This window comes from Lytechinus variegatus, chromosome 3, assembly GCF_018143015.1.
Source record: "Lytechinus variegatus isolate NC3 chromosome 3, Lvar_3.0, whole genome shotgun sequence".
Classification (NCBI taxonomy): Eukaryota; Metazoa; Echinodermata; class Echinoidea; order Temnopleuroida; family Toxopneustidae; genus Lytechinus; species Lytechinus variegatus.
The window spans coordinates 5,051,663-5,064,868 of record NC_054742.1 but is presented as its reverse complement, the minus strand read 5'-3'; the positions used below and the strand labels follow the sequence as shown (position 1 = coordinate 5,064,868).

The following is a 13,206-nucleotide window of genomic DNA, read 5'->3' as shown; positions in this document are numbered from 1 at the left end:
ACACTAGAATTAAGATGAAAGAACAAACCTTTAAGTAAGGTACACCTAGAGGTGATCTCCCATAGGATAAGAGCCAGGGCATAGGTGTCCATCTGCTTGAATGATTCAATATCCTGAAGATTTACCTTACATTCTAAGGCCTCAGGTGACATGTATCGCGGTGTACCAACCTGTATAAGAGAGAGAGAGAGAGAGGGGGGGGGGGGAGGAGGGGGGGAGAGAGGGGGCGAGAGAGAGAGAGAATCATACAAGATTAATTTCAATCATCTTTCGTCAACATAATCAAGCTTTTACTTTTTTTTAGAAATGCAATATGATTGATTACACTGAAAGATAATTGTGTGTGAAGATTTAGAATAAAGATTGATATATACATTCTGTCTTATATAAATGCTAGCTTATCAAAGTTTACTTCTTTTGAGTCTAAAGTCTTGGAAATAAGAATGTATATGACGACTTCTGTGTCGACACCTTTCTTATAGCTTACGTATAACGTAAAATAAAAGAGCATTTGAGAGGCTACAACTTCTGTTGATTATGATTAATACATCAAAATTAAATGAAATTGAATAATATATTATGTTTTGTAATTATAAAACAGTGCAAATCAGACATAATGGACAACAGATATAGCCCTACCCCCCCCCCCCCCACCACCACCATTATGTGGACAATGATGGCACTGCACCTGTCAATGTTATTTCAAAGTGATGAGTCTTTTTCAAAATAGACAAGAAAAACACTTTAATGAAAACAAGATTCATAGACCTTGATCCTCTAACAAAACATTTCACTTTTTATTTAACGAGGCATAATACAGGGTTGAATGGACTAATATGCTTTATTACCAGGGCCGAATTTATTTCCTTTTGACTGATTATAGTTGATTTAATCCAGGGTTGTCACGTTAGAGAAGTGATATGTCATTAACATAGAGAGAGAATCTTTAACCGATGGTATTCTCTTTGTTATTCACAAAATGATTACCTATAATCTATTGTTTAATCATCCATTTTATGTTCATTGCTTTATTTCTGTTGTTTGGCGTGATTTGTAATTACATATGGTTCTGATAATGCGAATTTGGTTTGAATCAATTTCTAATTTTGAAGTTTTAGTTACATATTACTTATTGACTGATCACTGATCGGGAAAATCATAAAAGTTGATGAATAAGCATAAATGAATAAAGAAAACAAATACATGTATACAATTATGCACATTACAAAAAATGCATGTTTCTGGTTGCCAATGTGACTAGAGTACAATTCTATTAAAGAAAACTTTCGTACGCAGGCTTGTAACATCTCAAACATTTTGATATACTGACGATACCACATATGTGCACTATATTCGAAACAAAGAAACAATAAAGGGCATCAGCAGTTGCTCGCTTTCTTTAACCTACTTTATCAAAACAAAAATTTAATCTCTTCCATTATTTTGTTTCAACAAATGAAGCGAAACGTTTCCTACCATAATTGAGTTCCTCTACAAGCAACCAATTGTAAAACCTTTCCTGAATATCACTATCCAGCTGACGGACCCCCCCCCCCCCGCTCTCTCTCGCTCACTCACTCACTCACTCTTTCTCTTCATCCCACTATTATTGTTAGTATCCCATCATATTCAATCAATGCTAATCATTTCAAGCTAGATAGGATATCAATTAGTCACACGAGATAAATGGCGTGTCAAGAGGTCAAAGATTGTCTAAACACTCATTGTCAGGGCGTCCCACGAATGACATTAGAAGGGATGCTTTCAACAACTAAAGTTAATGATTCTTTGATTAAAAGGAGAGAGTGGTACGAAATTTAAACATAATTGTTTGATTTGGTAACATCTGATACAATGACTATTTAGAAAACATAAACTTGGTGACCAGATCAAAGATAAACATTCTTTTTTAGATAATGAATGTGAGTTTAATAATTTGATGATAAGTATGTTGTCAATAAGTTTCTCAAAATATTTTGAGATTGTTTCAGAATGTTATTCAAATATTTTTCAAGGCTTGAACTTGTTAGTTTCATTTAAGCACCGTGTTTCTTTAAAGGCGGATTATTGTTTAAGAGTAATATTTCGCCAATTTACAAATATGATACCATGAAATGAGATAAGTTTTGACAATGCGTATTAAGAATATACAGTGTTCTGATAAGAATGCAACTTTTCAGTACTGAAACAAAGAGTATATGTAAAAAGGGGTGTGCTATTTCATATTGATATGAAATAACTGTGAATAAATAAAATCACAAATTTGTTCTTTTTTATTTCGAAATCATTGTTTTCTTAATTACTGTGTGTCTTTATTGTTTCTGCTGGATATAATGCTGGTATAGTCGGGTACCTAACTTTCACCTGACACATCGAAATTATCAATATCAGAACATAACTCTTGATACGAGAGTTATAAATGTTTACCGATGTGCCAATATCTTTCCCTTACTTTCTTCATGTTCTTATCATGATTTGAATTTCACTTCAAATCTAATGTGACAATTCTGAGTAAATCCGCAAAGTTGTAAGATAACGAAACTGGTATATTATTTGTATATAATATCTCAAAATATTTGACTCCGTATCACGAAAAGTAGGTTGAACCTTGTGTCAGATCCTTTATACTTAGCTTGATATTTCAGAAAACGTCATGTTTCTCGGTAAATTGATACGTCACTAGCTATGTTTTGACCTTTGACCATGACAGTGAAATGTTTTCATCGGAGCAGGGTGTCATTCACAGGAACAATACGATCATCTCTTCTTTCCTCGTTTTTTTCCATTTTATTTTGATTACATTCCATATACAATCATGCATGTGGGAGGTTGTGCAAATGTTTTGGAAGAATTGTTCTCAAATGTGCTAGCTTGAGTGTTCCCTCTCCCAGTATCCCGATTTTGGTTTAGTCTGCTGTGGCAATCAAGATCTGTTTGCCTAGAAAATACATGCAATCCGTTATCATTTTTTCAAGAGATTAATATATCAATTTACAGGCCTATCCGATGACGTTTTTTTTTTTTTTATACAACCAATACCAACCAATTTGAAATTGTGAACAAAATATTATCATCTTCTTTCTTGATGTCGTTCACATCAAAACTCATTGGTTTGCCACGATGTCTTTTTAGATTAGCATGATTCCCCCAAAACTTCTCTAATGAGAAATTAGAACACGGTCGATATCTAATGGATTATGGATCAAGTTATTTTCAGTAAGACGCCTCTCGGGTCTCAACTGTCATTTACAATTTGTCATCCAATTACCTCTATACCTATAATACTTTGTGTGGATCATTTCAAAGACAACTTTCGATAATAAGAGAAAGAAACGGGTAAGAAATCTAATATTTTCCTTTCTTTCTTTTTAAAAAATCTCTCGCATATTGGATGTCACTAAACACCAAAATGTCACTATGGATCACTCTAGTATCCTTGATCTCGTCAAGGGATATACTTCATCTCCATCATCAGTCTATTGTCTTTGATAAAGTCATGGTCAAAAAGGTATGGAAGGCAGCCAACTGTATTGGAAAGCCTGCTTAAACGGTCATGACTATAGTTATCTAACTTCCTTTTCTGCCTATGGTTGAATGATATTGTATACGGTATGAATTTTTTTAATGAGCTCGGTTTGTAATACTCTTCCTAATCACTAGATAACGGTATACATAATTTACATGGTAAAGAATCTCCAAGAACTGACATAATTGTATCCTTAGACAATTCAGGGTAGAATGCTGCAAGGGAATACATACATTAATTAATGAGATCATGCAGACAATGGGAGTAGAACCTACTTGACCACTATTAGCCAGCTGATCCGTTGAAGACTGAGGATCTAGTCGAATGGCCAAACCAAAGTCAGCGATAGCACATGTACCGTCATCCTTTACCAGGATATTTGTGCTTTTCAGATCTCTGTGAGCAACTGGTACCTTATGTAATCCCTGCGAGCCATACGTCTCTGCATGAAGATGTGCCAATCCTCGGGCTGCAGAACCACATAGTTTACAGAGGTCGATCCAATTCACTGTACGTTGCCGCAGGTATTCGTGCAGGGAACCATTCTTGTAGTATTTTGTGATGAGCCAATACTGACGCGTCGGACTTGTCACGCTAACACGACGAACTTCGGCTGAGATGAATTGCACAATGTGCTCATGTCGCATCATTACTGAATGGTCGGTAAAAAGTTCTTTTTCGACGTTCCATGATGCTGAGTCGTATTCGAAGAAGACCTTGACAGCTACGGTGCGCTCTTTTGTACCGTTATTGATCTTCCAGTTGGCGCGCCATACTGCGCCAAAGCGTCCCTTGCCAATGAGTTCATCTAGAGTAATTGGAAGGTAGTTTCCATTGAGATGGAGTGGACTATCTGGAGGACTGTCTTCTCCAATTCGCTTTGTCTCGCTCTCATCAGTTGTCATATCAATACTCGTACTCTCTGTATTACTTGTCTGTGTCTGTGTATTTAGTTCATCCATCATTGGTTGTCGGTATCGAGTGATGTGGATGTACCCGGCAACAGCAATTACGATAGTGAGAAGGACTGCTGGTACAACTGAACATACAACGATGACAAGAATCTCACGATCCAACAGCTGATCCTTCGTATCTCCTTCTGTTCTATCTGGATCTAGTGGGATATAAAAATACATTAATATATAACTTTTATTCCTTATCAATATCACCATTAACATTCAAAATGTACAACACTCGAGCTTTTGAAATCACACGAAAACCCTGATATTTGTTTTTGATGTGTAGTACACAATTTGCTACTGGGTTTAGATCGTAATCTCTTCTGTTAAATAGGTGTAACTATCTTAACTGAAAGAAAGATCAACCTTAAAGAAATAATGAATGATTAATCTGAGATGTCTTCAAGGATACACATTCATTTTCTATGGACTCACTTGATCAATCATTCTGGAGTGTCGGCCTGAAACCATCATTTACAATACCACGAAACTAGCTACTTTTGACCTAAATACATTTAGTTTACCGTAAAAATTCTGCATCTAAATAGGGGTCGCTGAACCGTCGGGGGGGGGGACAACCTTTTTTTCAAAAAGCGTGTACAAAACTATCATCTTATTGTGATTTTTGTGCATGGTCAGTCCCCACTCGAAGAACCGTTCCGCGCCCCTGCTAAAGATGCTGACGAAACAAGGAGAACGATTGAATAAAATTATGAAAACAATGCTAGGAAACAAACACGGGGAAAGAGAATACAAAAGTTGCATACGTAAAACACGACATGCTTAGTTAAAAGGGCTGGAAATCAAGCATCTTGTTATTTTTTTCTTAGTTCATAAACATGTCACAGAGCAGGATCTATGGGAGCGTTCGATATGTAAGGTATGTTCCAGTTTGTATTTTTTTTTCTGATTGTTATTGAACCGTTCAATATTCACCGTTCTTGATTTGTTTGATGAATTTCAAATATTTTCTTTATATGATACCAATTTTTTTAATGTATTTCTCGAGTAAAAAAAATATTAGTGCAACTTTAAACTGCTCAAGGTGAGGGTTAGAAGCAGTCGGGACGTTAGATGACACATACAATCACGCACTAGAAACATAAACGTACCACAACAAAGCGACACACAAAGTATGAAAATTAAGATAGATTGAAATAAAACATCTGTAATGACTTTCCAGCTTGACATTTTACTTTCAAAATCAACACTCTACTTTGTTCAGTGTTGTTTGGTTCACCAATCATGCAAGTGTTCGTTTTCTTAATTAGAATTATCCGAACCTTTATTAAAATGGTATTCTCATACAGTTGAGCAACTAAAAGTAATCACAGTATCAGCAGCGACTGGTGATACTGTGCAACGTGTCCTTGCCTTTCTTGGGCATATCGTTAGTAATAAATAGTGTTCGCTATTTGTAATTCATTGGTCAAGCCGGCCTGAGTCCACTTCTGGTAATACCATATGGTGATACACAGCCGACGTGAAGGTGCCTTCAAACTACATCCAAAGGTTGACTCAGTCCAAAGCGGTTTCAGTCCGGCAATAAAAAAATCAGTTGTTACACATAAGTGAAGCCCCCTCCGACTCCGGCTTCAGCCACTTTCGGCGTATGTATATCACCGCCCTATGTTAACATTGATTAAACATATCTTGAAACTCACCAGTATTCTTAACTGGTGAATTGCTTGTTTTGGTTGTAGCCTCACTGGATGGTGATGTAGGTTCTTCAGGAAGAGTGGCCTCTGACATGTATATTACCTTGTTACAGACATCAGTATCACAGGTACATGAATAGGATCCTTCCGATGAGTAACTATACTCATCTAGCTCTACCTATAGAAATGAATAAAAAAAACTCAAGTGATTTAATAGAACAGAGCTAAATAAAAAGGTGATAATGCATTTACAAAGATGCATAACATAGCAATTATTTATCGAAACTTTTACTCTAATCGGGTATAAATATTGACTGTTTGTTTATTCCAAATAAAGATCAAATCGGTTTAAATACTACTCTTATTTTCGAGTAGAACGATACCAAACACCGAAACTGCCAAATATCCTATAAACATGATAAACCGCTAACATGATTAAGGACACAAGAAACACGGGGGAAGCAATGCTATTTTTGTGGTGGTCTTGTCGGAGTTCAGAAGAAGGAGCAACATTAGGACACTACGGGTGATGAAGAGTAGAGGGTGGAATCTATTAGTAACAACTGAACTCGAAGGCTTGTATGCAGTGGCGTAGCTAGGATTTTTTTCCCGGGGGGGGGGCACTGGGGGGTCCTTGCTTTTTCAGGGGGGGGGGCACCGGCCATTTTTCCGGTGTGTATGTGTCCACAAGGGCGAAATTATATCTTCACCTATATCAGTCACTTGTTAGTTTTATTCTTATAAAACAACAAAAACATAAAATAATCTCATAAGCCTTATAAAAAGTGCGAGCGCGAAGCGCGAGCGATTTTTTTTTACTTTAATGTATTTTTTCCTGAAATTTAATTTTCTGGGCAATGTTATGTGTGATCCTGAACAAGATTCGTATGTACTCCCAAGCGCGAACAGAAATGTTTATCAACTGTTCTAGCATTATCGAAAAGGGACCTGTTAAGGACTGCTTACAGTTACCCACGAAGACGGTATATATTTCAATAATGCGAGCGCGAAGCGCGAGCAAATTTTTTGACATTCCGACCTTAAAAAAATGGTAATTCTAAGCACTTTTTGTATTAATCAATGTTATAGGTATGTAACTAAACAATTGATGCGAGCGCGAAGCGCGAGAGGAAGAAAATTTAGATTTTAGACCTAAAAGCGGGACACTCTATTCATATTTTGTAAGTCATAAATATGATATAGTCAATTGGGTATCATTAATAATGCGATCGTGAAGCGTGAGCAGACAATTATTGATATTCTGATGTAAAACTGGATAATTTAAGTACATTTTAAATAAAGAACATGCACGCTATCGCGCATGTTAAATATTTAGACCTAAAATCTGGGCATTCTGAATACATTTGTTTAATGGAACATTATGGAATACACGTAGACAATATGAACTTGGCAAACCAAACAATGTGACCACGCAGCGTGAGCTTAAAATGCTGATATGTAGACCATAAAACGGACATTTTACAGAGCACTTAAATTTGTAAATGAAAAAAAAATAAATAATGAAAGCTTGATGTCCGAGCTAAAATATGTTTTGCATATTGACTTCAAAACTTGCTCCACATCAGCCTATGGAGCAAGATATGAATCCCATCGAACAGGCAATTATGGCGCAAAGCGCCAGCAAAAATTTTATATAGTAATGAAAAGATGAAAACATGAAAAGATTTTTTTTTGAATTGCAAGTCTTCCCCTCACATTATTTAATTCAGTCGTCTTCCTCCTCTTATTTTCCTCTTCTTTTTTTCTTCTGTCTTTCTTCTTCTTTTCCTTTTTCTTTCTCCTTTTTTTCTTTTCTTTTTTTTTGCTCTGCCAATTTTTTCTGGGGGGGCACCTGGGGGGGCACGCCAAATCTCAGGGGGGCACGTGCCCCCCCAGGCCCCCCCGTAGCTACGCCACTGCTTGTATGGACTTCGACGCCAAGATCCGTTGTCTGATTCAGTAGTGTGTGGTTGCCATCTTAAAAAAAAACAAATGTGACATCCTCATAAAAAATAGTTTCAACTAAATTGATAATACACAATCATAACTTTCTACCTGACAATGTTTCTTTCCCACTATGTCAGGATTGGTATCATTGATGCAAGAAAACATTCCAATGGTGTTTGGATTCAAAGGGTCAGATCCATTGGTAGTCTGGAATGTAGCAACCAAACAATATCCTGTACAGAGTGTTGACGTTGTGCATTCGATGGGAACGCAGAAATCGCCTTGGCAGTCGAGTTGGACTTCATTGCAGTCGAGACATTGGAAAGTTACTGCAGGAGAGATCGTAACCATGAACGCAACTGTAAAGGAATACAAACATATATTTAAAAAACATTTTCCAGTTGTTATTTGTCAATGGAACAACACTGCGCTATCGTTCTCACACGCTAATCTTCACCATATGACTTCACAATGATATGACGTCATTAATACAATATTATATTTTATTTATCAATTATCGTTATGATTATTATGTTCATCATTATAATGTTATTGATGATCCTGGTGGACAATGGTTGAAGTAACAAGATTGTTTTATTACGTTCTGACTTTTATCCTTTTCAGTGAAAAGAATAAATAAGACTCCAACCATCTAAACATGCTAAAGGAGTACAGACAAAAAAAGTGTCGCCATTGAACTCAAAATAGATCTATTGAAATAATGGCAAAACAAGCAATCTATTTTTCATATCATGAAAAGTTCGTCGCATTAATTTTTTACCATTATTTGCAAGAATTAAATTAACCGAACTAATGGGGTCATCGTGGAAAGAGAAAGGGAAATGGAAAGAGAAAGAGAAAGAGAGAGAGAGAGAGGGAGAGGAAGAGGGGAGGGAACAAGTGGGGAGGGGGCTGAAGCACACCCAGCCCCCCCCCCCCCCCCGTTCTGCGGCCCCTGATCTTGCAGGCATATTCAATTTCGTTGCCATAAAATTCGAATGCATGTTATTAAAACAGATCCGTGATCTAATACAGATCATTACCAGGGTGTTGGCATTCAACTCTAACCCTTACTTGCAATCAAGATTGTGAAATTGTTGAGCTGTTCGTGTATTGTATATTTACATTTTATTACACAATGAATAAGATGAAACACATGTTCAACAATATATGGGCCAATGGATAACGACAAGTACAAGGAAAACAATTACTTCCATTAGATATCCGGATATAGAAACAAACCATGTAGAACAACGTGACAGTACTATCCCATCTACTCATAACATTCCAGTTATTCACTATTTAGAAATCAAGTGTAAAAGGGATATCTGCATCACTTATTATAGGATCCTTATAAAAAGGATTTCTGTGTAGTTCAATGGCAGGTTAATATGGTTCTACCACTTTATATAATCCACGAATTTCGTGTTCGAGATAAGAGTAAAAGTGCACAAAAGGACAATCGAAGTTATCGGAGGTTTCAGCTATTCAAAATTAGACGGATGTCCGCTTGCCTTCATTAAATATATATCAATGTAGTTCGACTTATCACTGCCATGCCGGGTTTTGATAAGTTTATTCTTCTATTGAATAGAGCGATAACACCTGATCATTTGGCGCATTACTTGTTTTGTATCAGGGGCGGCGGAACGTATTTTTGTTTTGGGGAAGGTGCAAATCCAAACAGGGCATTTTGGTGCAAACGGATATTTTTACCATGAGATTATCGTCTGTGTAAAGAAGTTGTGTGTTTTAGAGTAATTAGGTTGAGCAAAGTTTTGGGGAAGTGATTTCTGATTGACAAGACATATATTTAGGTTTATTTTTTTCGCGAGTGAGCGGTAATAATAATAATAATAACGTTTTATTAACCCAGGGTAGCCACTTCAATCATAAGACTGCTCTTCCAGCGGGCCCTGCGATATGGAAAAATTTTCAAATCTGAAGTTGTAAAACTCGCTTCTTGGTCAATTGTGGACCTCATTAAAATGGCATCCTTGCGAGATGTTGCGAGCGCGAATCACGAGCTCAAATTTTTAAGTAATAAGACATGAAAAGTAAACATTCCGAGGAGTTTTTGTAATCATGAAAAAAGGATGTGAATCTAATCAAAGAATTAACAAGACCGCGAAGCGCGTGCTGAAATTTTTAATATACTGACCAGAAAAGGAATCTTTAAAGACTGCATGTAGTGACTCATGAATAGGATACGAATAAGTTATCTCACCAATCGAATAATGCGAGCGAGAATCGCGAGCTGAAAATGTATGATATTCTCACCAGAAAACTGGACATTCTAGGTATTTTATCAAACCAGGAACAGACTGTCTCAAAATAATTGGTGCGAGCGCAAATCACTAGCCAAAAGTATGTGGTATTCCACCCTGAAAATTGGACATTCTGATCATTTCTGTATGAACAGGGCATGCAGGGTGAGTAACTTACTAAACTGACAATCATTCATGCGAGCAAGAAAAAAAAATGATTTTCTCACCTGAAAACGTGATATTAAGCACTGTTTGTAACCAGAGGCCTGTTGAATAAAACTTTTTACCTGAGAAAACTCTGGTAAAAACTGAAAACTAAGGTTAGTCTGATTTATGCCACTGACTTTAACTCAGGGCAAAAACTAAAGTAAAAACAGCCGATGAGTTTTGTCAGGCAAAAAATTGTATGCAACGGGGCCCAGGAACAGAATGAGTACCTTAATAAACAATAATTGATTCGAGCACGAAAGATGAGCAAAAATGTATGATACTTCAACCTGAAAACTGGACATTCTATGCATTTTCGTAACCATGAACAGGACGAGTACCATATCCTACACAATAATTGATGCGAACGCGAAGCGCGAGCCAAAAATTTTGTAATTTTCTAACCTAAAATGTATTATGTTTTACTTAAAAAAGGGTATTTCATTTTGAAAAAAAAAGACATTTTTAATGGGATTTTTGGGGGGATGGGGCAGCCCTTGCCTCCCCTGCCCCCCTCCCCCGGTTCCTCTGTCCCTGTTCTGTATGCCAACAGAATTAATTCATTAATAAAGGTTATAATAATAATGATGATGATAATATAGGTATTTTTACCGGGGGATTAAGCCACTTCAATTCTGAAGACTGTTCTCCCAGTGGGCCCTGCTACTGTTATTACCGAGGCTGTATATAGCTGGGCTGCCTATATATAGCGCTCAATAAGCATTCAAGGAATTTCTTCTTATCGGGTACCCATTCACCTCACCTGGATTGAGTGCAGCACAATGTGGATAGATTTCTTGCTGAAGAAAACCATGCCTTGGCTGGGATTCGAACCCACAACCCCCTGTTTCAAAGTCAAAAGACTAATCCATTGGGCCACAACGCTTAACACGGTTGATAATGAAACAAATTAGAAATGAATATTATGAATAAAACATGACAAAATATAATGTTAATCCAATAAACAAACAAATGTCTATTTCGTCATAATACACGATTTGTTACCATTAAGACCCAGTTGCTCACACATCAACCTTCCAAAATCCTTCCCAGAAATTTTTGAAATATATTTCTTCATATGCACAGTCACACACATTGTTACTAAGAATGCTGGTAGCATTTCCATATATGACAATGTAATAAAAGAGAACGGTAGATTAACGGGTAAAAGTACCGTGGTCATGGATCGAACCATGGACTTCCATGTGTCTTGCCGGGCCCTCCATACAAGCTTGAATCCGAACCCATGAACCCTCACACATACGAACACCAACACATATACGCCACCTTCAGTCCCGCATCTAACGGCTACCTCACACAAACAAACTCCCTCCCACAAAAACAACGTTAGCGTCCCACATACCCTCATTCACATACAAACACCATTTTTGTGTGTGTTTTATTCGGAATATATACTACACACCCACACACCCACACACACGCTGGACATGTTAGCAGGAAATACAAAATATTATTTGATATATAGATCTGGGGCCCGTTGCAGAAAGAGTTAAACGCAAAGTCAAAAAATCAAACACAAGTCCCAAATGCGCGCTGCTGATTGGTTGAAAATCAAGTTACGCCTGATTTTGAGAGTTACGATTGATTGCAACTCTTTCTGCAACGGGCCCCTGATGCAGAAATGTATAATGAGTCATTCATTATCTGAAATGACAAAATTGATACCCCCGCCCCTCTCCTGTGATCATATAACACCTGTTTGTAAAGGACAGACAATGTTTGGTAAACCAACTGTGGATTGTAACAGCTTGATTGGATACTTCCATTTGTTGAAACCTTGTTAATGGCCAATAAAAGGGGCCAATCAAATTAAAGCCTGGGAATATCACAGACATCAACAGAAACATGATACATCTCTGGATAAACATGGAATGTGATAATTAAGAAACACTAATTCGTGTATTTATCAGATTATTTTAGTTATTTATCCATTTATTCAAATAATTTATACAAGGAATCCGATCATTTAAACCCCTTTTCAGGTTTATGAGCACAATCGATCTGCATGTCTGCAAAAATGAATGACATTTGGAAAAGAATGAGGGATGATAACGCCCAAAGTGTAATGAGAAATAAATCGTATACTGACGTCAATACTCAATAATAAGGTTTTATGAGATTTAAGTGTTACCATCAAAGAAATATAAAACTAATGGAGGGTCAAGAGAAGTAAACAATTTCCGTTAAAAATAGAAACAATATATTTCCAAGACAATAATGATATACGAAACACGAACCAGCCTTTTCAGAAAAAAATCATACAATCATGGAACCAAGGCTTGTTTTACCGCAATTAGTGGATTGGGAACTATAAATATGCAATCGAGTATATAGATATTAATTTAAAAGCAACACGTAGGCCCCCTAAGCTCATCACATCTGTATGTCAGTAATATAATGCTCTAAGGGCATAATAGATTCAGATTCAGATTCAGTTTTATTTCCAACAGAAATAACAAATATTGATACAAATCATTTTCATAGATTATAACAAATATTTACAATACATTAATAATAATCATAACTAACATATAAAAATATAATACAAAATATTTTATAGACAAATAATATATAGTTAGGATAGAAAAAAAAGTATCTGTAGAAATGGGGGATTCACTAAA

The 13,206-nt window shown here is 36.5% G+C and overlaps 1 protein-coding gene across 2 annotated transcripts in view; it reads right to left on the bottom strand.

Moving 5' to 3' along the window:
• Positions 1-13,206, bottom strand: part of LOC121410051 (TGF-beta receptor type-2-like) — a 50,225-nt gene that overhangs the window by 13,802 nt on the left and 23,217 nt on the right. For both annotated transcript variants that reach the window (XM_041601890.1, XM_041601891.1), the window contains 4 exons: positions 8,199-8,449; positions 6,150-6,321; positions 3,802-4,640; positions 29-170 (listed from right to left, as the gene is read on the bottom strand). In XM_041601890.1, coding sequence (XP_041457824.1) covers positions 29-170; positions 3,802-4,640; positions 6,150-6,321; positions 8,199-8,449 — 1,404 coding nt within the window. The remainder of the gene's footprint in view (positions 1-28; positions 171-3,801; positions 4,641-6,149; positions 6,322-8,198; positions 8,450-13,206) is intronic.